Source organism: Saccopteryx bilineata, chromosome 3, assembly GCF_036850765.1.
Source record: "Saccopteryx bilineata isolate mSacBil1 chromosome 3, mSacBil1_pri_phased_curated, whole genome shotgun sequence".
NCBI lineage: Eukaryota > Metazoa > Chordata > Mammalia > Chiroptera > Emballonuridae > Saccopteryx > Saccopteryx bilineata.
Window position 1 is genome coordinate 90,312,423 of NC_089492.1, and position 24,521 is coordinate 90,336,943.

Consider the following 24,521-nt stretch of genomic DNA (forward strand, 5'->3'; position numbering starts at 1 on the left):
TGGAGAAGCAGATGGTTGCTTTTCCTGTGTGCTTTGACTGGGGATCGAACCCAGGTCATCTACATGTCAGGCTGACTCTCTACCACTGAGCAAAACTGCCAGGACTAATTAAATGAAATTGTAATGATATCTGTTTGTAAAGATACTTTATAATTTCACATCAGAGTTTGCAGTTATCTCAACGTTCTAATTTCTAATAAAGCAAGGTGAAAATAGAATTTAAAAATCTCTTTCAGATAACCCTCTTTGCCTAGAATAACCTAATTATGCATTACCTTGAATAGTATAATTTGATTTGGGAAATAGTAACATAAGTAGGTATGGTAGGACCAACAATTCACATGGCAAATAAATGTGCCACATTTAAAGAAATACATAAAACAAGCTCTTTATATTTTGTTTGAGTTGTCGAATTTTTTATACTTTTGAAATTGTTTCATGATATGTATTTCAAAAAATCACATCTTGATTTCTTTTGAATTCATTTTCAGCTGTACAAAGGTAGAATCAATGCTACTAGCCATGTCATCCAGCATCCAATGTATGGAGCAGGCCACAAGTTCCGTACACTTCATTTGCCAGTCTCTACAACATTGTCAGAAGTCCTTGACAGAGTGTCAGGCAAGTCAGATTTAAGTATTAATTTTTCTTTAACTTTATGATCGATGTATTTGGAATTTTACTACTTTTATCACTGTTTATTTTACTGCATTCATTCACTCAGCAACCATTTAATGGCTAGTAAAGGTCAAGATATCTTCACACTGTGAGGCATGAGTAAGTAGCCGATGAAGACAAAATGTACAATAGATTTCTGCATCTCTATTTCTTTTGGTGTTGCGTGTCATGTGTAGTAATGAAAGAATAAGTAGTTGGATATGTAGACAAGCTATGGGAAGCCATTGATAGAATTTTCTCACAATAAACCACCTGGCTGAATTCCAGAGTATTAGCTTGGATGACAGTGATAAACATTTATTAAATCTAGGGAATAAGTATGTTCAGATGATGAAAATAAGTAGGTAGAATTGATTGGTGACCTGTTGTCAGTGGAAAAGCAGAGAGAACTTTTTCCTTTGTTTTCTTACCTGTATTTTGAAAGCTCTCACATGATACCTTTGTATATCATTTATTAACATCCTAAAAACATATGCAAATTGACTGTGGATGGTTTGAGTTTATTGCCTCTCAGAAGCCCTACTCAGTGAATGAATTTTTTGAATATCTGCTATTTGTAAGCACAATAGTTTGTAGTGGAGATATACAGTAGTGAGCAAGATACATATTCAGCCTTTCAAAGTATTTAGGATCTTATGTATGTTGTAATTTAAAAACAATCTGGAAAGTTATCTGTTTACATTTTAATGTAATACAAGTATATTTCTGTACATGAACATGCCTAAGTTTTAAGCAACACTTATAATTGAAATCAGCAGTATCTCATTAAAAAGCTGGTGATGTCTAGAGTTCAGTTGTAAATACAAATCTAAGCTTAAAATAAAAGACTGGATTGAAGACACTGGGAGTTGTTAACCATATAAAAGTGGTTAGTTGGCCTGACCTGTGGTGGCGCAGTGGATAAAGCATTGACCTGGAAATGCTGAGGTCACCGGTTCGAAACCCTGGGCTTGCCTGGTCACGGCACATATGGGAGTTGATGCTTCCAGCTCCTCCCCCCTTCTCTCTCTCTCTCCTCTTTCTCTCTCCTTCTGTCTCTCCCTCTCCTCTCTAAAATGAATAAATAAATAAAAATTTAAAAAAAAAATAAAATAAAAGTGGTTAAACTATATGAATGTATATAATCACCATGAGAAAATAAGATAGAAAAGATTATTTTCCAGTTTTACCACATCTAATACAAGTATGTGCATAAAAGTTATAACTCTTCTAAAAATTTTTTACCTCATCTTTTTACAAGTTACACAGAATACTATACAAATGTATAAGTACAATTTTTTTTCTTACTTGAAAATGTCTACTTTTTCTGTTACATCTACTTCTCTGAAAATTAGATTTTTACAAACTTTTATCTGACAGAGCCCTGAAATTGTCCTTTCTATAATGAAGAAAAAAATGAGAAATTAGTTAATTAAATGAAGGAAGGAAATGGGGAATAGTATCAAAATTTAAATATTGGGATTTTATATATTAATTTGATAATGGAGGATAGATATTATATTGCAAAGTAATTGGAAATTTAAGGTTTTTTGTTTATCTTTGCTATAAAAGAAGGCTATTTTCTATAATGTCATATTCTCTGATTTAGTTTACAGATAAGTTCCCTTCATTACCTAAAATTAAAAAAAAAATAAACTGATTGCTTTGGAAGATCACTATATCCTAGTAAAAAGTCCAACAAAGAGTCATCTTGAGAAAACGTTTTTTAAAATGTTGAAGTTAAAATGTTGGATAATTTATATTGCTTACTGTGATCTTTTCTCCTTGGCATTGTGCCTTCCAAACTGCAGCCAAGTGCCTTTGTCCTCCTGGTGTCCCAGCTCTGCATCCTCACCTTCGGTAACACCTGAGCTGTGCTGAGCTATGGCCTGGGAATCTCTCCAGGCAGTAAGCTGGAACAACCCTGGGGCTCACCCCATATGGTTTCACTCACTCGGTATCACTGTCCTGCCTTCCTGATTCCCAGTGTCTGAAAACTATTATTTCATATATTTTCTTAATTTCTTTTTTTTATTTTTTTTTATTTTTTACTTTATTTTATTTTTTTTATTTTTAAAAATACTTTATTGATTTTACAGAGACAGGAGAGAAAGAGGAGCATGGAATGGGAAGTAACAACTCATAGTTGCTTCAGGCTAGTTGTTCACTGGTTGCTTGCTGTATGTGCCTTGACCTGGAAAGCCCAGGGTTTCGAACCGGCAACCTTGGCATTCCAAGCTGAAGGTTTATCCACTGTGCCACCGCAGGCCAGGCTATTTTCTTAATTTCTAATTATTTCATGTGGGGGAGCAAATCTCATCTTTGTTAATTTATCTTGACCAAAGTAGAAATACAAAGCAGAATAATTTTAAACAAGAAGTTGAGAAAATCTTTTCGAAGTGATATCTTTTTCTTCTCTTTCTTTTTTTTAATCAGTGAGAGGAGTGGAGGCAGAGACAGACTCATGAATGCATCCTGACCGGGATCCACCCAGCAAGCCAACTAGGGGGTGGTGCTCTGCCCATCTGGGGCTTTGCTTCACTGCTCAGCAACTGAGCTCTTTTTAGTGCCTGAGGCAGAGGCCATGGAGCCATCCTCAGTGCCTGAGGCCAATTTGCTCCAACTGAGTCATGACTGCAGGAGAGGGGGAAAGAGAGAGAGACAGAGAGAGAGAGAGACAAGTGAGAGGTCAGAGGGGGAGGGGTGGAAAAGCAGATGGTTGCTTCTCCTATGTACCCTGCCTGGGAATTGAACCCAGGACATCTACACGCCAGGCGGACCAGGGCTGATATTTTTTTGTTTGAATGGTATAACACTAAATGCAATATATTCTTATCACCTCATGATCCTTTCATGTTTTTCTACCTGATTATACTGTGAGTTAATTGTGTGAGTTTTTTATTGCTTAAATATTTTACTCTTATGTTACTATTTTTGCCATTTTGAATTCCTTAGTTGTTTTTGTATGAAAGTAAAGTGCATTGACTTATTATGTATGTATTATTTATAGTGTTTATACATTTTTTTAATTTCACAAAAGCAGGACCTGTGTAAGGACAAGCTGCAGTTAGGAAGAATCTAAAAATTGAGATCACTGGGACATATTCAGACACTTTTAAAAAACTGTAAAATAGTGGGATGATACAAAAGATGCTGTTTTATCATGATTATTTTACCTTTCTAATCATTTAATAAATCATTGTATCATAATTGTGTTGTTAGAAAAGTAAAAAGAAATTATGTTAATTATATCCACTTAGTGAAAACATTTCTAATATCAGGAAAGTTCACCATATCATTTCTATCTTTTTCATGATTTTCAACAGCATGCCATATTCCAAAGTAATGAAAAGAAAAATACTCAGTAATAACTATGAAAGTATTAGATTTCATTTTTAAAACACTGGTAAAACATTATGTAAGATTTTTAACTAAATAAAATAGCAAAACAATCTGTTAATGAAATTTTGTTTTTATACTGCATTTATAGAATATCTAGAAGTCTAATGTAACACTTTAGGATGAATCCTGAGCTTGAATACCTTAGTAGCCCTTTCTAGGTTTTTTGTAACTTTGCTAAGGCTAAGACTGTTCTTTATTTTGAAAACAATCTTCTTGATATGCATGTTGTAAGGAACAAGGTAGATTTAGGTGGCAAGCAGATTGAATTATACCTAAAATAAAGCTAATTTTCATGGTAATGGTTTTTCTTGCCTTTAGAAGTAATATGTAATACTTTGTAATATGTAATATTTTCTGGAGATTGGGTATTAAGTATGCTGGCTTAAGAACAATGGTGGTTCTCTTTCACTGATATCAGACTTTGCCTCAATATTTCTTCATATTAACCCATTTACCTATACATAGTGATAATGTAAACTTATATTATCTTCCTTTGAGATATTTGTCAGTTCCTTTATTAATAACTTTGAAAAGCAATGTATTTTACATAGTATTTTCTCACAGATACACCAAGTATCACCGCTAAACTAATTAGTGAACAAAAAGATGACAAAGAAAAGAAAAACCATGAAGAGAAAGAAAAAGTTAAGGCAGAAAATGGTTTTCAGGACAATTATAGTGTTGTTGTTGCTTCAGGTATGCTTTCTGTTTTTTATAAACTTTGGGTTTCTATACAGTGTAACAGTTTATATTATTGGAACTTCATGTAATAAAAAGTGTTAATGCAGAAAAGCTTACTTATAATGATGTCTTAGTACTAAATATAAAACTATTTTACCAGAAATCTGTTACTCTTTGGTAGTGGAATTATTAAACTTATTTTATGTCCAAAGCTTACAATATGTCATCAGATATTGAACATGTGTGAGTAGTTTAGATATTCAACTTGACAGTGTACAGAGAATTATACTCTAACAAATCTATGTCTTAAGAAATTTTTATATAACCTCCCTGTTTTTAAAAAAAGCAAAAGCAAGGTGAAAAACTATTCATCAGTTTTTCATTTATGATGTATTCATTTCTTACATAAAAGTAGAAAATAAAAATAATTGAAAGAAATTGGTTGAAAAAATGAGTTTTTTCTATTATGTACAGGAAGAAAAAATGACCAAAATAAGTGGTAATTTGGGAGGATATATTCTTTAACATAGGTGTGATGATTTTAGTTAAGAGAGAAGTTTAGCTTAGAGTACCCACTTGTCAAATAGTAGACCTGTGTGTTGGTTTAATCTAGTCTGTCAGAGAAAAATTAAGAACACAAGATTTTCTACACATATTTTCACAAAACTACTTTCTAGTAAATGGACGGTCATCTGTATCTCATAGAATACAGTAGCTGACAGTATTTTTTACTTTCCTAGAAAACAGCTACAAATGCAGCCAGTATTATTTGTGGAGTCTCTTGAAGGACAAATAGAATTGGGAAATCAGATTTTAGATTAAAAGAAACATTTCTTTTGGCGTTGGTTAGGAATGTGGTTCTTTATTAAAATATCATAGAAATACACTTTTACTTCATTAGTGTGTTGGCTCTATAGAATCGTACTGGTTCTTTACTTTTAGGACTGAAATCCCAGTCAAAGCGTGCTGTGTCAGCTACACCACCGCGGCCCCCGTCCAGGAGAGGGAGGACAGTGTCTGATAAGATAGGAGGTGCTTCCTCAGCAGCAGAGACTGCCAGCAAAATCATCACTGTCCCAGTGTTTCATCTGTTCCACAAGCTCTTGGCAGGTAATGTTCACAATGATAAAACATCTAAGAAATTTTGATGATCTTACAACTATACAAATCAGGTGTGTAATCACCAGGATCATGTTTAATCAGATGCTATTGATGAGATAAATGAATTACCAACTTTGTCCATGCACTTCCAAGAGAAGTGAGAGCAAAAAAGGAAGTAGCCGCCTGACCAGGCGGTGGCGCAGTGAATAGAGCGTCGGACTGGGATGCAGAGGACCCAGGTTCAAGACCCCAAGGTCGCCAGCTTGAGAGCGGGCTCATCTGGTTAGAGCAAAAGAAAAAAAAAAAGCTCACCAGCTTGAACCCAAGGTCGCTGACTCCAGCAAGGGGTTACTCTGTCTGCTGAAGGCCCGCAGTCTAGGCACATATGAGAAAGCAATCAATGAACAACTAAGGTGTCGCAATGTGCAACGAAAAACTAATGATTGATGCTTCTCATCTCTCTCCGTTCCTGTCTGTCTGTCCCTGTCTATCCCTCTCTCTGACTCACTATCTGTCTCTGTAAAAAAATAAACAGCAACAAAAAAGGAAGTAGCCTATTTCATATCCTTTTAAACACTATAATGTTGCCTATTATGGTTTACTAGTTTCCTAAGTGTCACTGTCACTGTGCAATAAAATATGCAGTAAGATAAATGGTTTAGAGAGTTCACAAGTGATAGAGGAAAAATTGTGAGGCAAATTTTAAATAACTAGTCTGGCTGTAATACTCTTAGATGTGTCACTAATAATTAAGCAATATTTTTTTCCCAGCTAAACATGTTCTTTGACCAATATACTTTTAGTCTATCAAGGTGATAGCCATTTTATCTCCATTTTTGCTACTGTATCGTTGCAAATTTCCAACCAACTTTGAATGGGTTTTCCCTCTTAACTTTACATAGTTGATTTATAGCAGAGGTTTACAAACTATGACTGGTAGACCAGATGCCTCTTTTTATAAAAAAAAAAAAGTCTTATTGAAATACAGCTAATCTCATTTATGTATTGTCCGTAGCTGTTTTCATGTTACAGTGCAAAAGTTAGTTGCAGCAGTTTGTAAGGCTTCCATAGATTGAAATAGTTATTAAATACTGCTCACAAAAATTAGGGCGTATTTCAAAACGAACATGAAGCTATAAAATATCCCCATATTTTTGTGAGCAGTATATCTGGCCTTTTATAGATTTGTCAACCACAGAGTTAAAGGAATGTCTGTATCTTTGTCTCTATTTGCAGTGGCTCAGAACGTCTTGGTGGGATTGTTTATTTTTTTTATTTTATTTTTTTTTTTAATTTTTTTTTTTTTTTGGTGGGATTGTTTAGTGACTAATGAACACTTTCTACAGACATTATTTGTTGTTCACATGTGTCAAATAGATTTTAATTTTTGTAAATTTTCTATGGATTGTCTGAATTTGGTGTCAGAATCTCCTACCTATAATTTAGTAAAATAAGTAACTAAGTTAAATCAGGTCAGTGTCTCTCTCTTGGATTCCAGGTTTAACTTAGTTCTGTCACTTCTAGGCCAGCCATTGCCTGCTGAAATGACGCTTGCTCAACTTTTAACTCTCCTGTATGACCGAAAACTTCCTCAAGGTTACCGCTCAATAGATCTGACTGTTAAATTGGGATCAAGAGTTATCACAGACCCAAGTCTATCAAAAACAGATTCTTTTAAAAGACTACACCCTGAAAAAGGTATGTAATCAGATCATATTCTTTTAAAAGTACAGTCTATAATCTGAGGAGGCAAGCATTTCTATAGCTATTGACTTATTTTCTTTTTTATTTCTTTTTTTTTTTTTTTTTTGTATTTTTCTGAAGCTGGAAACGGGGAGAGACAGTCAGACAGACTCCCACATGCACCCAACCGGGATCCACCCGGCACGCCCACCAGGGGCGAGCTCTGCCCACCAGGGGTTGATGCTCTGCCCCTCTGGGGCGTCGCTCTGCCGCGACCAGAGCCACTCTAGCGCCTGGGGCAGGGGCCAAGGAGCCATCCCCAGCGCCCGGGCCATCCTTGCTCCAATGGAGCCTTGGCTGCGGGAGGGGAAGAGAGAGACAGAGAGGAAGGGGGGGTGTGTGGAGAAGCAAATGGGCGCTTCTCCTATGTGCCCTGGCCGGGAATCGAACCCGGGTCCCCCGCATGCCAGGCCGACGCTCTACCGCTGAGCCAACCGGCCAGGGCCCTTTTTTATTTCTTGTATCAACTTAACATAAAGGTATTTTTCTTTATGAATGAGCTATTTGTAAATATAAAAAATTGTCGCTATTTTCATTAGAAATTAATCTTAACTCTTATAGTATCACTTACGTTATAGGCACATGTACTTTAATTTCTAACATTTCTGCATGAGTCATGTGAATTATCATTTTTATAATCAAAGTGAGAATCTCAATTCAGGATTTTCAATTTACTGATAATTTATATAAAGTGGTGTTCAGTTGTGGGATTCAAATAATTTAACAACCAATTCTCTGCCCTAATGACTATTGAAAGTATAAACAGTATACTGAAAGGTAGTTTATTATTTTATGTATTTAATGCTTAAATAAGAATATTAAAAGAGGTGCACAGAACTAGGTTATAAGAAAGTTTTAAAATATTAATGAAAAAATATTAAATAATACCTTACAAAATACAGTAAAACTATTATTGAAGATATTTTCATATTGCTTCTTTTTTTTTTTTAATGTGCCTTGACCTTGGGTCTTCAGCAGACCAAGTAACCCCTTGCTTGAGCCAGCGACTTTGGGCTCAAGCTGGTGGGCATTTTGCTCAAACCAGATGAGCCCTCGCTCAAGCTGGCGACCTCGGGGTCTCAAACCTGGGTCTTCTGCATCCCAGTCTGACACTCTATCCACTGCGCCACTGCCTGGTCAGGCCATATTGCTTCTTTATTGGCGTCCTCACAATTCTTTTTCACCTATGGACGGAATGAACATTACTGAAGGCACTTAGAATATGCTGTTGCACAAATGAATGTTAAAAAAGAGGAAGAAGTGTACATTTGTGATTTCCACATTGCACAGCTGCCCAGGTGCCCACCTTAGAGAGCAGCCTGATTACAAGTGCCATTTTAACAACCAGTTTAACAAAAAATTAGGTATCAGTTCTGTCCAACCAGTGCAAACTAACTGAATCCCACCAATGGGGTTTTATGCTCAAATATTTTTTCCCTCAGAACAGATTTGGGATCATACATTTTCTTACAACTTTATTTTTACTTATTTTTCATTAATAAATGTGCATCTTTATTGCCTTTTAAAAATATGAATAGAAAAAAATTGAGTTTTACTGCATTATTCAGAAATTCTGATTGTTTCCCTTTTTTTACTGATATAAATGCTATTTAAGCAGCAGTTTTCATAGTATGCCTATCATGTCATCTTATTTTAACTTTAGTTTTTCTCTTGATTAAAGTTTAATATTTAATTAATACTGGCCGTTTGTATTCTTTAGTAAATTTTAGTACGTTTCCTTTGCCCAGGATTATTTGTCTCAATGTTTATGTGGTCTGATTATTGTGAGCATACCAACCTTTTGGTTTTTTAGTTGTGAGTGATCCCAACCTAAATTAGTATAGTGTAATTTTTAGTTTTCTTTAAGTTTTTATCTTTAGTTTTTCCTACTTAGATGCTTTAGAGCCTAACATGTGCATGCATTATTATTTACTGTGAGTCTCTGAGGATTTACTTAATTTCACATAGAATATAACTAGCGACTATTCCTTAAAGGACTATTCTCAAACTTGAGTATGGTTGTACATTACCTATAGATCCTTAACATGCAGATTCTTATTCAGTAGGTCTCAGGTCGGTCCAGAGAGTCTTACTTTGAACAGCTTTCAGCTGATGCCAGTCGTATTGGTACCTGGACCATACTTTGAATAGTAGCAAGACTACAGAAAGCCAACACAGAAGTCGTTTAAACATTATTTAGCATCTAGCTTTAACATAGCTATATCTGAATAACTTAAGATATTTATTTATGCTCTTTTGTTGATGACAATATCTGTTTTATAAATGAAGGAGTACTATAAAAACAGATTATTTCTTTTTAAAAATCTCTTATTCTAGATCATGGAGATTTACTTGGTAGCTGTCCAGAAGATGAGGCTCTCACTCCAAGTGATGAATGTATGGATGGGATATTGGATGAATCTTTACTTGAAACTTGTCCCATTCAGTCACCATTACAAGTTTTTGCAGGAATGGGTGGACTGGCTCTTATTGCAGAGAGACTACCCATGCTATATCCAGAAGTAATTCAACAGGTAAGATAAGATTCCAAAATGAATATATCATTTTATGTCAGACCCTTTGTTCTTTTGTTTGTTTTTTCACTTACTAAGTTTTCCCTCCAGTTTTATTGAGAAATATTTTGTTTTTTAACTTTATTATATTAATCTTTGGAAGTGCCCTTTCACTTAGTCTTTGAGTATTGTGTAAATGTGTGTGTGTGAATTAGATGATATTGAAGGAATGTTGAAGACTGAGCATCTTTGCCAACCTTGTTACACTGTTGCATTTACCTTGATTTTATGCTTGTCACACTAATGTTTTTGGTTTTGTGCTTCTTTAGGTGTGATATTAACTTACGGGTATTACTGTCAATGGGAGAGTAAAATTGTAGTGTATACTTCTAAATACATTGTCTTTTTTTGCTTAACTTTATTTTTCTTTTAGGTGTTGTTTCTGTATTAGGTAGTTAATAAAACATTATTTTAAGCTCTTTACCTATTTATTAATATTACTGTTATTTTTTTTATTAATGGGGGGGCATGTGGTACATGGAGAGTTGTAAATACAAAGCTCTTTGTTTTTTGAATAAGGTGGGGAATGTATTCTCTCTAATTTCTTGAATATAGGATATTCTGTGTACCTGCATCAGTTTGCTATGACAAAGTACAACAAACTGGGTGGCTTATAACAGAATTTTCTCTTACAGTTTAAGAAGCTGTAAGTATAAAACCAGGTGATAACAGCCATGTTCTCTGTGATGGCTCCTGAAGAGAATCCTTTCTTGGCTCTTCATAGGCTCTGGTGATTGCCAAAATGGCATTCACTGACTTATAGCTGCATCACTCCAATTTCTGTCTACATTTTCACATGGCCAGATGTGTATCTTGCTCTTCTCAGGACACCAGTCACTGGATTTAGGATCTACCCTAGTCCAGTATGACCTCATTTTAACTTGGTTACATCTGAAAGATTCACTGTCTGATTAAGGTCACATTCTCAGGCCCTGGACTCCATGGAGATATTCTAGGATTGGGATGGGGAATATACAAGATCAGCCTAGATACAGAACCCTGCTTTAAGGGGATCCAACTGACCAAGTCTGATTCTACTTGGTCATTAAATAAAAGAAGAGAGTATTAAAACCTATAGAATAATATTAGAATCTATACTCGTTTATATAAATTGATAAATGAATAAATAAATAAATAATGGGAAAGAAGGGAATATTTACAGTTAAGTGCCAGCTAATAAATGAAGAAGGAATGATAGAATTAGAGTCACCATTTGGCAACTAGCATAATGATTATTGTTTTAGGCAAGAATTATAAAAATACTAGTTGTAATGGATCAAAGTTTGGTGTGAAACAAGATGTTTATTATATAGTCTCAAAAGAATCTTTTTAATTACAAAGGATGAAAAATAGTAAGTTTAAACTAGAGATACTTAGCAGACATCATCATAGTCCTGATATCATATAATTTCTATGTTTGGAAGCTTTTTTTTAAAGAAAGTCCCTGTATTGATCTTTATATTTCTATATTTTAAAGAGATAATTTGGAGTCCAATGATTAAATTGAACCTGATGGTGAAACGAACAGATAGCCAAATAAAAATTGTTGTTTGTTTAGGTGAGTGCCCCAGTTGTAACATCCACCACTCAGGAAAAGCCAAAGGACAGTGATCAGTTTGAATGGGTGACCATTGAGCAATCAGGGGAATTAGTTTATGAAGCCCCAGAAACCATTGCGGCTGAACCTCCACCTATCAAGTCAGCAGTACAAACCATGTCTCCTATACCAGCCCATTCTTTGGCTGCTTTTGGATTATTTCTTCGTCTTCCGGGCTATGCTGAAGTACTACTAAAAGAGAGAAAACATGCCCAGTGCCTTCTTCGATTGGTGTTGGGAGTGACAGATGATGGAGAAGGAAGTAAGTGTTTAGTGCTATTAATGAAATTTAATATAGGGTTGTGTAAAAGTTATTCAGATTATTACCTATTACTCATCATTTTTTTCTTTTGTAATTAAGTTACCTAATGATTTATTGTTGGCAACTTAGTTCCAATAATAGACATAATAAGTCTTTAAATATCTTTATTTTCATTTCATTATTTGTTCAAAAGGTGTTTTATTGAGCACTTACAAAACTGCTGGGCATCATTGGAAAGATTAAAAGATGAAGGTGGTATTTAGACCCTACCCTCAAGTAGCTAGTGTCGTCTAGTAATAGCAACGAGGAATGTGTATGAGCATACAGACTTCATGAGCTGTACAAGCCCTGAGAGAGGTGCAGCACTGTATGGCTGTCAGGTTGGAGGGACCTGCCTCACTACCCGTGATGCGAATACAGTGCCATGGCAGTTGCTAGTGTGGCCATGAAGGACCGAGTTGTTGATGAGTTAGTTTAGAAAGAATGGTTCGAGTGGTATTTGTGTACCCAGAATATATGAGAAATGATAAGGTAGCTGGTAAAAAATTGTGAAAAAGCTGCACAGAGAGCTCATTTTAAAGGCTGATATTGGTAACAGATCATGAAAAGGTTTATAAAGAACTTCAGATTTTATTCTGAATAGCTATGAAGATTTTTTAAAACATTAAAGTTTTGTGATGAAAATATTTTTTAAGAAAGTGAATTTGGTAGCTATTTTTATTTTTTAAAAATTAAAAATAATTTTTATTTATTGATATTAGAGAGAGAAAGAGGTGTCAATTTGTTGTTCTACTTGTGCATTCATCTGTTGATTCTTGTGTGTGCCCTGACCAGGGGTCGACCCCACAACCTTGACATATCCAACAACATTCTAACCAACTGAGCTATCCAGCCAGGGCCTGGTAGTAATTTTTAGAGTAAAGAGAACAGAATGAGGCCCTGGTTGGTTGGCTCATTGGATAAAGCATCTTCCTGGAGCACTGAGGTCACTGGCTCGATCTCCCTGGTCAGAGCCCATGTACAAGAAGGAATCAGGGAAACTACAACTAAAATGGACCAACTAAATGGAACAAGTTGATGCTTCTCTCTCTCTGTCTCTCTCAAATAAATGGAAAAAATTTTAAAAAAAAGAAAGAAAAAAGAGAACATAGTCAAGGCCCATACGAAAAGCAAGTTGATGCTTCCTTTTCCTCCCATTCTTTCTCTCTCTCCTGCTCTCTAAAATCAATAGATTAAATCTTAAAAAAATAAAAAACAGAATGATGAAAATAGAAAAATACAATAATGTATTTTGTAAAATAATAAAGAAGAAACTATGGTGATTATTTTCAATGGGTTGGTAAATTTGTTTAGTAGAAGAAATAAGCTTGACTAGTGTTGGCGCAGTGGATAGTGTCGACCCAGGGTGCTGAGAACCCAGGTTCAAAACCTTGAGATTGCCAGCTTGAGTGCAGACTTATCTGGTTTGGGTGCAGGCTCACCAGCTTGAGAGCAGGTTTGCTAGCCTGAGTGTGGGATCATCAACTTGAGCCCAAAGGTCGCTGGCTCAGCTTGACAGCATTCTTCCCCCTCCCCCATCCCCATCAAGGCATATATGAGAAGCAATCAATGAAAAACTTAAGATGAACCAACTATGAGTTGATGCTTCTCATCTCTTTCTTTTCTCTCTCTCTCTCTCTCTCAAAAAAAAAAAAAAAAATCAGTTAGGGTAGGCCAGCAAGTAGATTTTCATTTGGTTTATCTCTGATTCTTCAGTTAATGACATTGAAATTTGAAAACTGATATTTTTTTTGTTATTGAAGTCATAGTTTTGATTAGAGGTGATCTCTTCCATGTGCCATTTAGAAAGAATATGCTGTTGGGGTCTGTACTGCAAACTATAGTAAGTTTAATAAAACAATTGATTTGTGAATTCTATAATTCTGAAGCTATCAAATATTAAAAGTACATTTTTTATTTTGTATTTTTTTTTTAAATATCTGATTCTTTTTTTTTTGTAATTTTTTTTTTTTACTTTATTCATTTTTAGAGAGGAGAGAGAGACAGAGAGGGAGAGAGAGACAGAGAGAGAGAAGGGGGGAGGAGCTGGAAGCATCAACTCCCATATGTGCCTTGACCAGGCAAGCCCAGGGTTTCGAACCGGCGACCTCAGCATTTCCAGGTCGACGCTTTATCCACTGCGCCACCACAGGCCAGGCTATTTTGTATTTTTAATGGAATTTTTCAAAAATGTCTATTAAAGTTTTTGTAATAATTAGATCTTCTGCATACTAAACAGTTTTTGTTTGGTTTTATATATAAATTTTGTATGCTTTTTAGATTAGGAACTTTAATATTAATTTATCTGATTTTTTGAATTTAAATAGATAGAAGGATAAGAACCATTGTCTTTTAAAACTTGATTATGAGATAGTAGATGTAACCCTAAAGAAAAAAGGAAAAAGAATCGCTTTTATGCCCTGGCCGGTTGGCTCAGCGGTAGAGTGTTGGCCTGGCGTGCAGGAAGTCCCGGGTTCAATTGCCGGCCAGGGCACACAGGAGAGGCACCCATTTGCTTCTCCACCCCTCCCCCTCTCCTTCCTCTCTGTCTCTCTCTTCCCCTCCTGCAGCGAGGCTCCATTGGAGCAAAGTTGGCCCGGGCGCGGGGATGGCTCTGTGGCCTCTGCCTCAGGCGCTAGAATGGCTCTGGATGCAACAGAGCGACGCCCCAGAGGGGCAAAGCATCGCCCCCTGGTGGGCATGCCGAGTGGATCCCGGTTGGGTGCATGCGGGAGTCTGACTGCCTCCCCGTTTCCAGCTTTGGAAAAATGAAAAAAAAAAAATGATACTACTTTTAGTGAATATAAGAGTGTTTATTAAAAAGCATAATTCTGACATTCCTTTCTCCACCTATGGTTTCATCCACCAAATCATGTGGCAGTGTTTTTATTTTTGTGGTTTTCTTTTTGCTTTTGATTTAACACTCTTCTCAAGTTGTTTTTATTTTTGTGGTTTTCTTTTTGCTTTTGATTTAACACTCTTCTCAAGTTAAAACATAGTAGAAAACCCTGTTGCAGAACCAACTATAAATTTATAGTTATAAAACTATAAATTTTAGTTTATAGTAAATTTAGTATAATCTAGTTATTCATTAGCATATGAATATTATTAGCTTTCTTTGAGTTTATATGATGTCTTACAGAACTTCTGCAGACATTATTAAATTTTAAATTATCACTATTTGGGTTTTCAAATAAATATGATATAATTTTCTATTACATTGTCACTTATGATCTTATATATTCTTCTTTACTGTGTTTTTAAGTATTTTTAATTTTGAGTTCTCTCTTTAATCTAGGTCATATTCTGCAATCTCCATCAGCCAATGTTCTTCCAACCCTTCCCTTCCATGTCCTTCGTAGCCTGTTTAGCACTACACCCTTGACAACTGACGATGGTGTGCTTCTAAGGCGGATGGCATTGGAAATTGGAGCACTGCATCTCATTCTTGTCTGTCTCTCTGCTCTGAGCCACCATGCCCCACGAGTTCCAAACTCTAACCTCAATCAATCAGAGGTAGGATCAATTTTGATTCTTTAGATTATGAAAAACTAAGTTAAATTCAGAGTACAGAATGTAGTTTTTTTCTGAGGTAATTTATATTTCAAAGACTGGTGAGTTCCTTTTTTGCTCCTAAAGCAAAGAATATTTAAAAGAGAAACTATGAACTAATTGTTCTCTTTTATTAGGTTCTTTCAGAAAACCATAATTTAACCCAGTGATTTAATAGCTTAACCAGCTTTTCTAATTATTGGGATATGCTTAATTTATAATTTCTCATCCTTTCCTTTCTTGAACTTTAGAGAATCATACTATTGAATGGTAAGTTCTAGCAAGAATAGTAAGACAAGGGGGGAAACATGAAAGAAAAAAATAAGCCTCATTATTTCAAGATGATTTTAGTGTGTTTATATAAAAATCCAAAGTAGTTAGTTAATGGCATAATCAAGTTTAATGAGGATACAATATACAGTTATAGTAAATCAAAAGAAGTTACAACATAACTCCAGCAAAAAAATAAAAATAACTTACTAATGATATTTTTTTGACTAGCAGAAAAAATATAAAGTACTATGAATAAATCTGAAAAAATATTTGCAAGACCTCTATTCACAAAATATGTGACTTTCTTTTTTTTTTCAGAGACAGAAAGAGAGAGAGGGATAGACAGGGACAGACAGACAGGAACAGAGAGATGAGAAGCATCAATCATTAGTTTTTTGTTGCAACACCTTAGTTGTTCATTGATTGCTTTCTCATATGTTCCTTGACCGTGAGCCTTCAGCAGACCGAGTAACCTCTTGCTCGAGCCAGTGACCTTGGGCTGAAGCTGGTGTGCTTTGCTCAAACAAGATGAGCCCGCGCTCAAGCTGGCGACCTTGGGGTCTTGAACCTGGGTCTTCAGCATCCCAGTCCAACGCTCTATCCACTGCGCCACTGCCTGGTCAGGCTGTGACTTTTTTTTTTTAAAGAAACACTGTTATAAACTTTTTTCATCAAAAGCACTACTAAGGCCTGACCAGGCCGTGGCGCAGTGGATAGAGTGTCAAACTGGGATGCGGAGGACCCAGGTTCAAGACCCCGAGGTCGCCAGCTTGAACGCAGGCTCATCTGCTTTGAGCAAGGCTCACCAGCTTGATCCCAAGGTTGCTGGCTTGAGCAAGGGGTCACTTGGTCTGCTGGAGCCCCCCAGTCAAGGCATATGTGAGAAAGCAATCAATGAACAACTAAGGTCCCGCAACGAAAAATTGATGCTTCTCATCTCTCTCCCTTCCTATCTGTCCCTATCTATCCCTCTCTCTTTTACTGTTATAAAACAAACAAATAAAAACACTACTAAGAACTGAAAATGGAAAGCACAGAATGGGACACTGTGTTTATGTGTATCTGTTTAAGAACTGACATCCAGAATTTTCAGAGAACTTCAAAATTTTCAAAAAGGAAAGACAGGCAATCTGGTAGGAAAATAGGTAGAAGGCTAGTATGGGTACTTTAGAAAAAAGAGACTAAATATCCAGTAAATGTGAAAAGGTGATGTTTCACTGGTTATCAGAGAACCTTCAATACACTACAGTTACACACCCATCACCCATCAGAATGTATAAAATTTCAAAAACATCAACACAAAATAGTGTTTCACCATCATTTGTAATATGTTAAGATAGTAAAATGGATGAAATAAATAGTATAAAAACAGTAGAGTGGATAAATTGTTATGTAATAGAATACAATACTGTAGGGTAGTGTTCTCAAACTTTTTGAAGTCGGGGCGCACTTAAAATCCTACAAATAATTGTAGGCGCACTATATACAAATTTCTGAGAAATATGTTATAATAATTAAGTCAAATATTAGAAAAAATATAAAGATCAAGCATGCTTTTATGGTAATAAAATGAGATAAATATGACAAAATTAAATTTATTCTGACATTAATAAACATTTTTATGTTACATTTTTTGATTTATGCTTTTAAGAATTCATAAAAAAGAGGGGTTAAAAAGTTAAAAATGACAAAAAAGTTATCTTTTAATATATATAGATACATTCTTAGTAAGATTTAGTAAATTTGGCAGGTCCCAGCATGAATGTGTTAAGTTTTTTCATTCTTGTGTTTATGAGAAACATGAACCTGATGTGTCCTGGTGATTTCTTCAATGTTTGGGCATATATATGAAAGGCAAACTCTCATTTCCTCGTCAATACATTGAAGAATTCCTCTCTTTTTACTCTTGTGTTGAGGGTAAAAATCCTAATTCACATAAATAGGATGTTGAAAATTATAGTAAAGTGTTCAAAGCTTTTTTAGATATTGCCACATATTCTTCTTTTATAGAAATCCAAAAGGCTTCAAGAGACAATTCCTTATGTTTAATCATCAATCCATGATCAGTGGGTATAGCTGCCAGTTCTTCTTCTGTTAATGTTAAACCAAAATCACCTGAAGCTTCCATGAATGGATTTCTAATCCAATCGTATTGTTCAGTGTTAGGTGATGGAAAATGCTATAAATTAAATTCTGCCCGACAGCCTACAAGTCCTCTTTTATTTATACTTAACTTTTGCTCACTTCCAAAATCAGATTCTCAATATCATGCTTCTTTTTGAGAAATCTATCCATTTTATTTGGGTGTATTTATCTAAAAACAATATAATGATGTGTTAATAATAAATATAATAATGATGTGTTAACAAAAAGAGCAGTATTTTTGTAATGAAATGGTATAATAGAGTAACTATATTTATTTTTATATCTGGGCACATGCCACAAACCAGCACAGCTAGTAATTCCAGGTCCTGAGTGGGAAAGGTGCGGAATTAAGAAAATACGGGGTCAGAAGGGCCCTGTAATTGCTGCTGGCAAGAACAAAGCACACCCCAAAACTGCATCTTGCTTTATTTATAGGGCAAAGTGAGGCCATTAGCAAATCAATGGTCTATGATCACGTTTTAAGGCAACTCAAGAATTTTACCAAGTGCAGAACCCCCCCCCCCCAATATATATCATCTTAACTTTACACCAAACAGAGGATAGAAGAAAATTGCCTCCAGTCTTTCTGGGGAACATGGGGGTAGTGTAAACAATCCAGCACCACAGCTTCACAGCCTTTTGCAACCTAATCAGGCAAGTGAGGTGGGGGGTTGGGCAGACTGTCAGCTTACAGCTAATTCCCTACACCTCTGTCCCCCAAAAATCTAAACTCCAAAAACCCTGTTGGTTTTTTGGTCCCCAACAGGCACTTATTTCTCTGGAATACCATATGGTGCACACTTTGAGATCCACTGTTGTAGGGTAATGAAGGAAAACAGCTACAATTAACTACACATAACGGTATTGATAAATTTCACAAGCATAACTAAAAGCCTGACATTAAGGATTATCTACTGCATGCTTCCACTTATATAAGGTTCAAAAACTAGGCACAATTTAACTCTAGTGACCAAGGGTTTCATGCTTAGGTAGTAAAATTATGAAAAGAATAAGGTAGTAATGAATATAAAATTCAGGAGGAATGATGATGTGATGAATAGGAGATGGAATGAGGGCAGTTTCTTACATTCAGTGATTTAATTCTTGACCTGCATGGTTACATAAGTGTTTGCAGTTAATTAAACTTGATCTGTTTAATTTTGTGTTCTTTCTGTATATATCATATACTTCACTTTTGCAAAATATAAAAAAAATAGCTGTTTTTATCAGTAACCTTAATGTACTGCTAAATGTTTATGTAATAAAGGTTTTACGATTCACTTAGTAGTTTATGAAATGTGAAAGATGGGATTCCTTAGTTACAGATTCATAAAACTAGACTCCAAATCAGTTTATGAAAGTGTTGTTTGAATGTAGTATTCTTCCTTAGAAAATCTTTTCATTAAAAGAAATGCAAAAATTGGCATTATTTGTAAATTATTTTTTAAAGTAATTACCAGTCTTTTCAGGTACTGTAAAGTGTATTCATTCAATAAAATGAGTATCAGAGTTGCTAAATTAAAAGAAAATTCTTTAAAGAAGGTTTATTGTTACAGAATTAATTTTCCAATTCACAAAATAATAATAATCAACCTTATATTCTGTTAACCAGTATCACCCCAATAAATTCAATAAAAGGGGCAAAAAGAATTGACCTTTACAGAATCTGATAATATTTTTAAAAACCAGTAGGTCTCTGTTGCTTTTTCTGTCTCTACACCATTCACATTTTTAATGTTCTCTATTCCCAAGATTTTTCTACACCTCATGTTCTGAACATGAAAGAAATTAAGACTTATTTCTAGAAATAGAAGCAGTCTTGCTTACTGTGATTGAAAACTTGATATCGTAGAATTCTCTTCATGTATGCATTTACTAAACATCCTAAAAGATCTGTTCCATATCCCTCTTCTTTTTACTGTTTTCTCTCTTTGAGTTGTTGACTCTTTAGGCTTTAAGGTACTTTTAACCCATTTTTTCCTAATAAATGTTTTAATTATTTTAAAATCGAAGCACTTGTTCCCCATTTTTCCTTTCCCTGACTGCTGGCAACTACTAGCCCGTGTTCTGTCTTTGCATATTTACCCACAGTGGATATTTCACATAAATGGAATTGTAAAACATGTTACCTTTTGTGCCTGTCTTCTTTGAGTTAGCATAATTTTTTTGAGGTTTATGTACAAAGCATATGACAGTATTTCATATGCCTGAATAATATTCCATTGTATGTATATACCATAATTTGTTTATCCTTTCTTCCATTGGTGGATGTTTGGGTTCTTTCTGCTTTTGGCTATTGTCAATAGTCTTGCTATCAACATGTGTGTATATGTATTTGAGTGTTGGTTTTTATATCTTTTGGTTATAGGGTGGAATGACTGGATCACATAATAGTTTTTTGTTTTATTTTTGGAGTAATTTTCAAACTGTTTTTCTATAGTGTCTGAACTATTTATATTCCTATTGATAAACATTTTTGAGGATAAATAAAACCAAGTAGTAATTAATATTTGTTTTGTGAAAAGCCTCAGGTATCAAGCTCTCATAATCCTACATCAACAGAAGAACAGCAGCTATACTGGGCCAAAGGGACTGGCTTTGGGACAGGCTCTACAGCTTCTGGATGGGATGTGGAACAAGCCTTAACCAAACAGAGGCTGGAAGAGGAGCATGTTACCTGTCTTCTGCAGGTATATTTGCACAGTTGATATTGTTGGTGATGAGAGTTAAATTATTATTTTATATTTGTATTGATTTTTAAGTATTGATGACTCCAGCTCATCTTCAGTTTCCTTTATAAAGTCCATTATGCTCCCTACTCTCAGTTCTTTTGAGATACTCATGGTCAAAGATTGCTCTTCCCTACTTATAACTTCAGGTATCTTCCTTTTAGTTAGCTTCTTCACTGGGAGGAAAATGACAAGAACAAAATTATTCAATGACTGGAAAATATGCTTTCTTCCAGTCTTCTCATCTAAAGAGCTAAATCTGGACTCTTAAAAAGCAATGTTGTTTATCTATTTTTATATAGCTTTGTTTCTCACACTGTTCTGTCACTTTTCTAGAATCAGGGAAGTTGAACTAGTAGAGAAAGTTATTAATGCCACAGAAATATAAAGGGGAGGTACATCAATTAAATGATTAAAATTGGTGAAGTTTTGCCCTGGCCGTGTAAATCAGCTGGGTTAGAGCATCGTCCCAATATGCCAACGTTACAGGTTCTATCCCTGGTCTGGGTACATACATGAATCAACCAACAGCCTGACCAGGTGGTGGCGCAGTGGATAAAGCATTGGCCTGGGATGCAGAGGACCCAGGTTTGAAATCCCGAGGTCGCTGACTTGAGCACGGGTTCATTCGGCTTGAGCATGGGCTTACCAGCTAGAGCATGGGTTCGCTGGCTTGAGTGTAGGATCACAGATATGACTTCATGGTTGCTGGCTTAAAGCCCAAGGTCGCTGCTTGAGCAAGATGTCACTCACTCTGCTGGAGCCCCCTGGTCAAGGCATATGTGAGAAAGCAACCAATGAACAACTAGGGTGCCGTAACAAAGAATTGATGCTTCTCATCTCTCCCTTTCTGTCTGTTCCTGTCTGTCCCTCTCTCTGTCTCTCTCTTGCTAAAAAAAAAAGAAAGAAAATTTTTAAAAGAATTTTATTTATTTGTTTATTTATTACAGAGACAGAGTGAGAGTTAGACAGGGACAGACAGACGGGAACAGAGAGATGAGAAGCATCAATCATTATTTTTTCGTTGTGCGTTGCAACACCTTAGTTGTTCATTGATTGCCTTCTCATATGTGCCTTGACTGCAGGCCTTCAGCAGACCGAGTAATTCCTTGCTCAAGCCAGTGACCTTGGGTCCAAGCTGGTGAGCTTTGCTCAAACCAGATGAGCCCGCGCTCAAGCTGGCAACCTTGGGGTCTTGAACCTGAGTCCTCCGCATCCCAGTCTGATACTCTATCCACTGCGCCACCGCCTGGTCAGGCGAAAAAAATTTTAAAAATCAGTGAATGCAGCCTGACTTGTGGTGGCGCAGTGGATAAAGCGTCAACCCAGAAACACTGAGGTTGCCGATTCAAAACCCTGGCTTGCCTGGTCAAGGCACATATGGGAGTTGATGCTTCCTGCTCCTCCCCCTTCTCTCTTTCTCTCTCTCTCTTTCTCTCTCTCTCTATATATATCTCCCCCCTCCTCTCTAAAATGAATAAATAAATAAAAATCAGTGAATGCATAAATAAGTAGAACAACAAATTGATGTTTCTCTCTCACTAAAAAAAAAATCAGTAAAAAAAATAATTGGTCGAGTCTTTGAGCTTTTGTTTTCTGCAATTCTAGATTGATAGGGTCATTTTAGTATAAAGATTAAATTACCTTCAAACTGTAAAGCAGTGGTAGTCAACCTGGTCCCTACCTCCCACTAGTGGGCATTCCAGCTTTCATGGTGGGTGGTAGTGAAGCAACCAAAGTGTCAATAAAAAGATATATTTAACTATAGTAAGTTGTTTTATAAAGATTTATTCTGCCACACTTAGCGAAAATCCGACATAAAGTACTGGGTAAGTAATTATTTTTATATGCTTTAACTTGCTGTAACTCTGCTTTATAAATTTTACAAAGTATAATTACTTCCCTACTTTATAAATCACCATTACTGTGGAACTGGTGGGCAGTTAGAAAATTTTACTACTAACAGAGATACAAAAGTGGGTGGTAGGTATAAAAAGGTTGACTACCCCTGTTGTAAAGTGTATTTATTCAATAAAATACAGTGTGTCTATAAAGTCATGGTGTACTTTTGACCGGTCACGGGAAAGCAACAAAAGACGATAGAAATGTGAAATCTGCACCAAATAAAAGGAAAACTCTCCCAGTTTCATACCTATTCAGTGCAGTTCAATGTGGGCTCACACACAGATTTTTTAGGGCTCCTTAGATAGCTATCCCGTATAGAGCCTCTAGCAGGGGTCCCCAAACTTTTTACACAGGGGGCCAGTTCACTGTCCCTCAGACCGTTGGCAGGCCGCCACATTCAGTGCTCCTCTCACTGACCACCAATGAAAGAGGTGCCCCTTCCGGAAGTGTGGCAGGGGACCGGATAAACGGCCTCTGGGGGCCGTATGTGGCCTGCGGGCCGTAGTTTGGGGATGCCTGCTACAGACTCGTCACTGACTGACGGCCTACCAGAACGGGGTTTCTCCACCAAACTGCCGGATTCCTTCAACTGCTTATCCCTCTGAGTAATGTTATTCCTATGTGGTGGCGCTTCGTTATAAACGCGCTGATATTCATGTTGTACTTTGGTCACGGATTTGAATTTAGTGAGCCACAGAACACACTGAACTTTCCTCTGTACCATCCACATCTCGACTGGCATGGCCGTGGGATGCTCTACTGCAGGAGTCCCCAAACTACGGGCCCACGGGCCACATGCGGCCCCCCTGAGGCCATCTATCCGGCCCCTGCCGCACTTCAGAAGGGGCACCTCTTTCATTGGTGGTCAGTGAGAGGAGCCTAGTTCCTATAGAAATACTGGTCAGTTTGTTGATTTAAATTTACTTGGTCTTTATTTTAAATATTGTATTTGTTCCCGTTTTGTTTTTGTTTTTTTGTTTTTTTACTTTAAAATAAGATATGTGCAGTGTGCATAGGGATTTATTCATAGTTTTTTTTTATAGTCTGGCCCTCCAACGGTCTGAGGGACAGTGAACTGGCCTCCTATGTAAAAAGTTTGGGGACCCCTGCTCTACTGTATAGACGTGTTACATCATCTGCGCATGCGCACATGCTGCCACATCATCCTACAGAAACTGGGAGAGTTTTGCTTTTATTTGGTGCAGATTTCACATTTTTATCATCTTTTGTTGCTTTCCTGTGACCGGTCAAAAGTGCACCATGACTTTACGGACACACTAAATATCAGAGACCCCTGCTGTAAAGTGTATTTATTCAATAAAGTAAATATCAGAGTTGCTACTAAAGTTTTAACTTTGTGTTCTTAGATGGATTGCTTCTGTGTGTCTAGTGATATACAGGGTAGAGCAAAAGTATTATAGTTTACATGGAAAATAATGCAATAATTAATAAAATATAAGAATAAACTTTCTTGTATTCAAATCTGTCAATTTGCTTTGTCCCACTTTGTATGTTGCCTCATCATGCATCATCCTTCTCTTTTGAAAGTCTAAAGAAAAATATGTCATTTTAAAAACATACAGTGCAGCCTGACCGGTTGGTGGCGCAGTGGATAGAGCGTTGGACTGGGATGCGAGGACCCATGTTCGAGACCCCGAAGTCGCCAGCTTGAGCGCGGGCTCATCTGGTTTGAGCAAAGCTCACCAGTTTGGACCCAAGGTCGCTGGCTCGAGCAAGGGGTTACTCGGTCTGCTGAAGGCCCGCGGTCAAGGCACTTATGAGAGAGCAATCAATGAACAACTAAAGTGCCACAACGAAAAACTGATGATGCTTCTCATCTCTCTGCCTTCCTGTCTGTCTGT

The 24,521-nt window shown here is 36.3% G+C and overlaps 1 protein-coding gene across 10 annotated transcripts in view; it reads left to right on the forward strand.

The window, feature by feature from the left end:
- The window catches only part of BIRC6 (baculoviral IAP repeat containing 6), a 247,818-nt gene that overhangs the window by 178,032 nt on the left and 45,265 nt on the right, over window positions 1-24,521 (forward strand). For all 10 annotated transcript variants that reach the window (XR_010730270.1, XM_066266863.1, XM_066266865.1 and 7 more), the window contains exons 57-64: window positions 492-621; window positions 4,624-4,755; window positions 5,683-5,850; window positions 7,366-7,539; window positions 9,922-10,118; window positions 11,716-12,016; window positions 15,354-15,571; window positions 20,551-20,715. Coding sequence is in view for 9 of the 10 variants with exons in the window: in XM_066266863.1 (XP_066122960.1) it covers window positions 492-621; window positions 4,624-4,755; window positions 5,683-5,850; window positions 7,366-7,539; window positions 9,922-10,118; window positions 11,716-12,016; window positions 15,354-15,571; window positions 20,551-20,715 (1,485 nt within the window). In the remaining variant the exon portion in view is untranslated. The remainder of the gene's footprint in view (window positions 1-491; window positions 622-4,623; window positions 4,756-5,682; window positions 5,851-7,365; window positions 7,540-9,921; window positions 10,119-11,715; window positions 12,017-15,353; window positions 15,572-20,550; window positions 20,716-24,521) is intronic.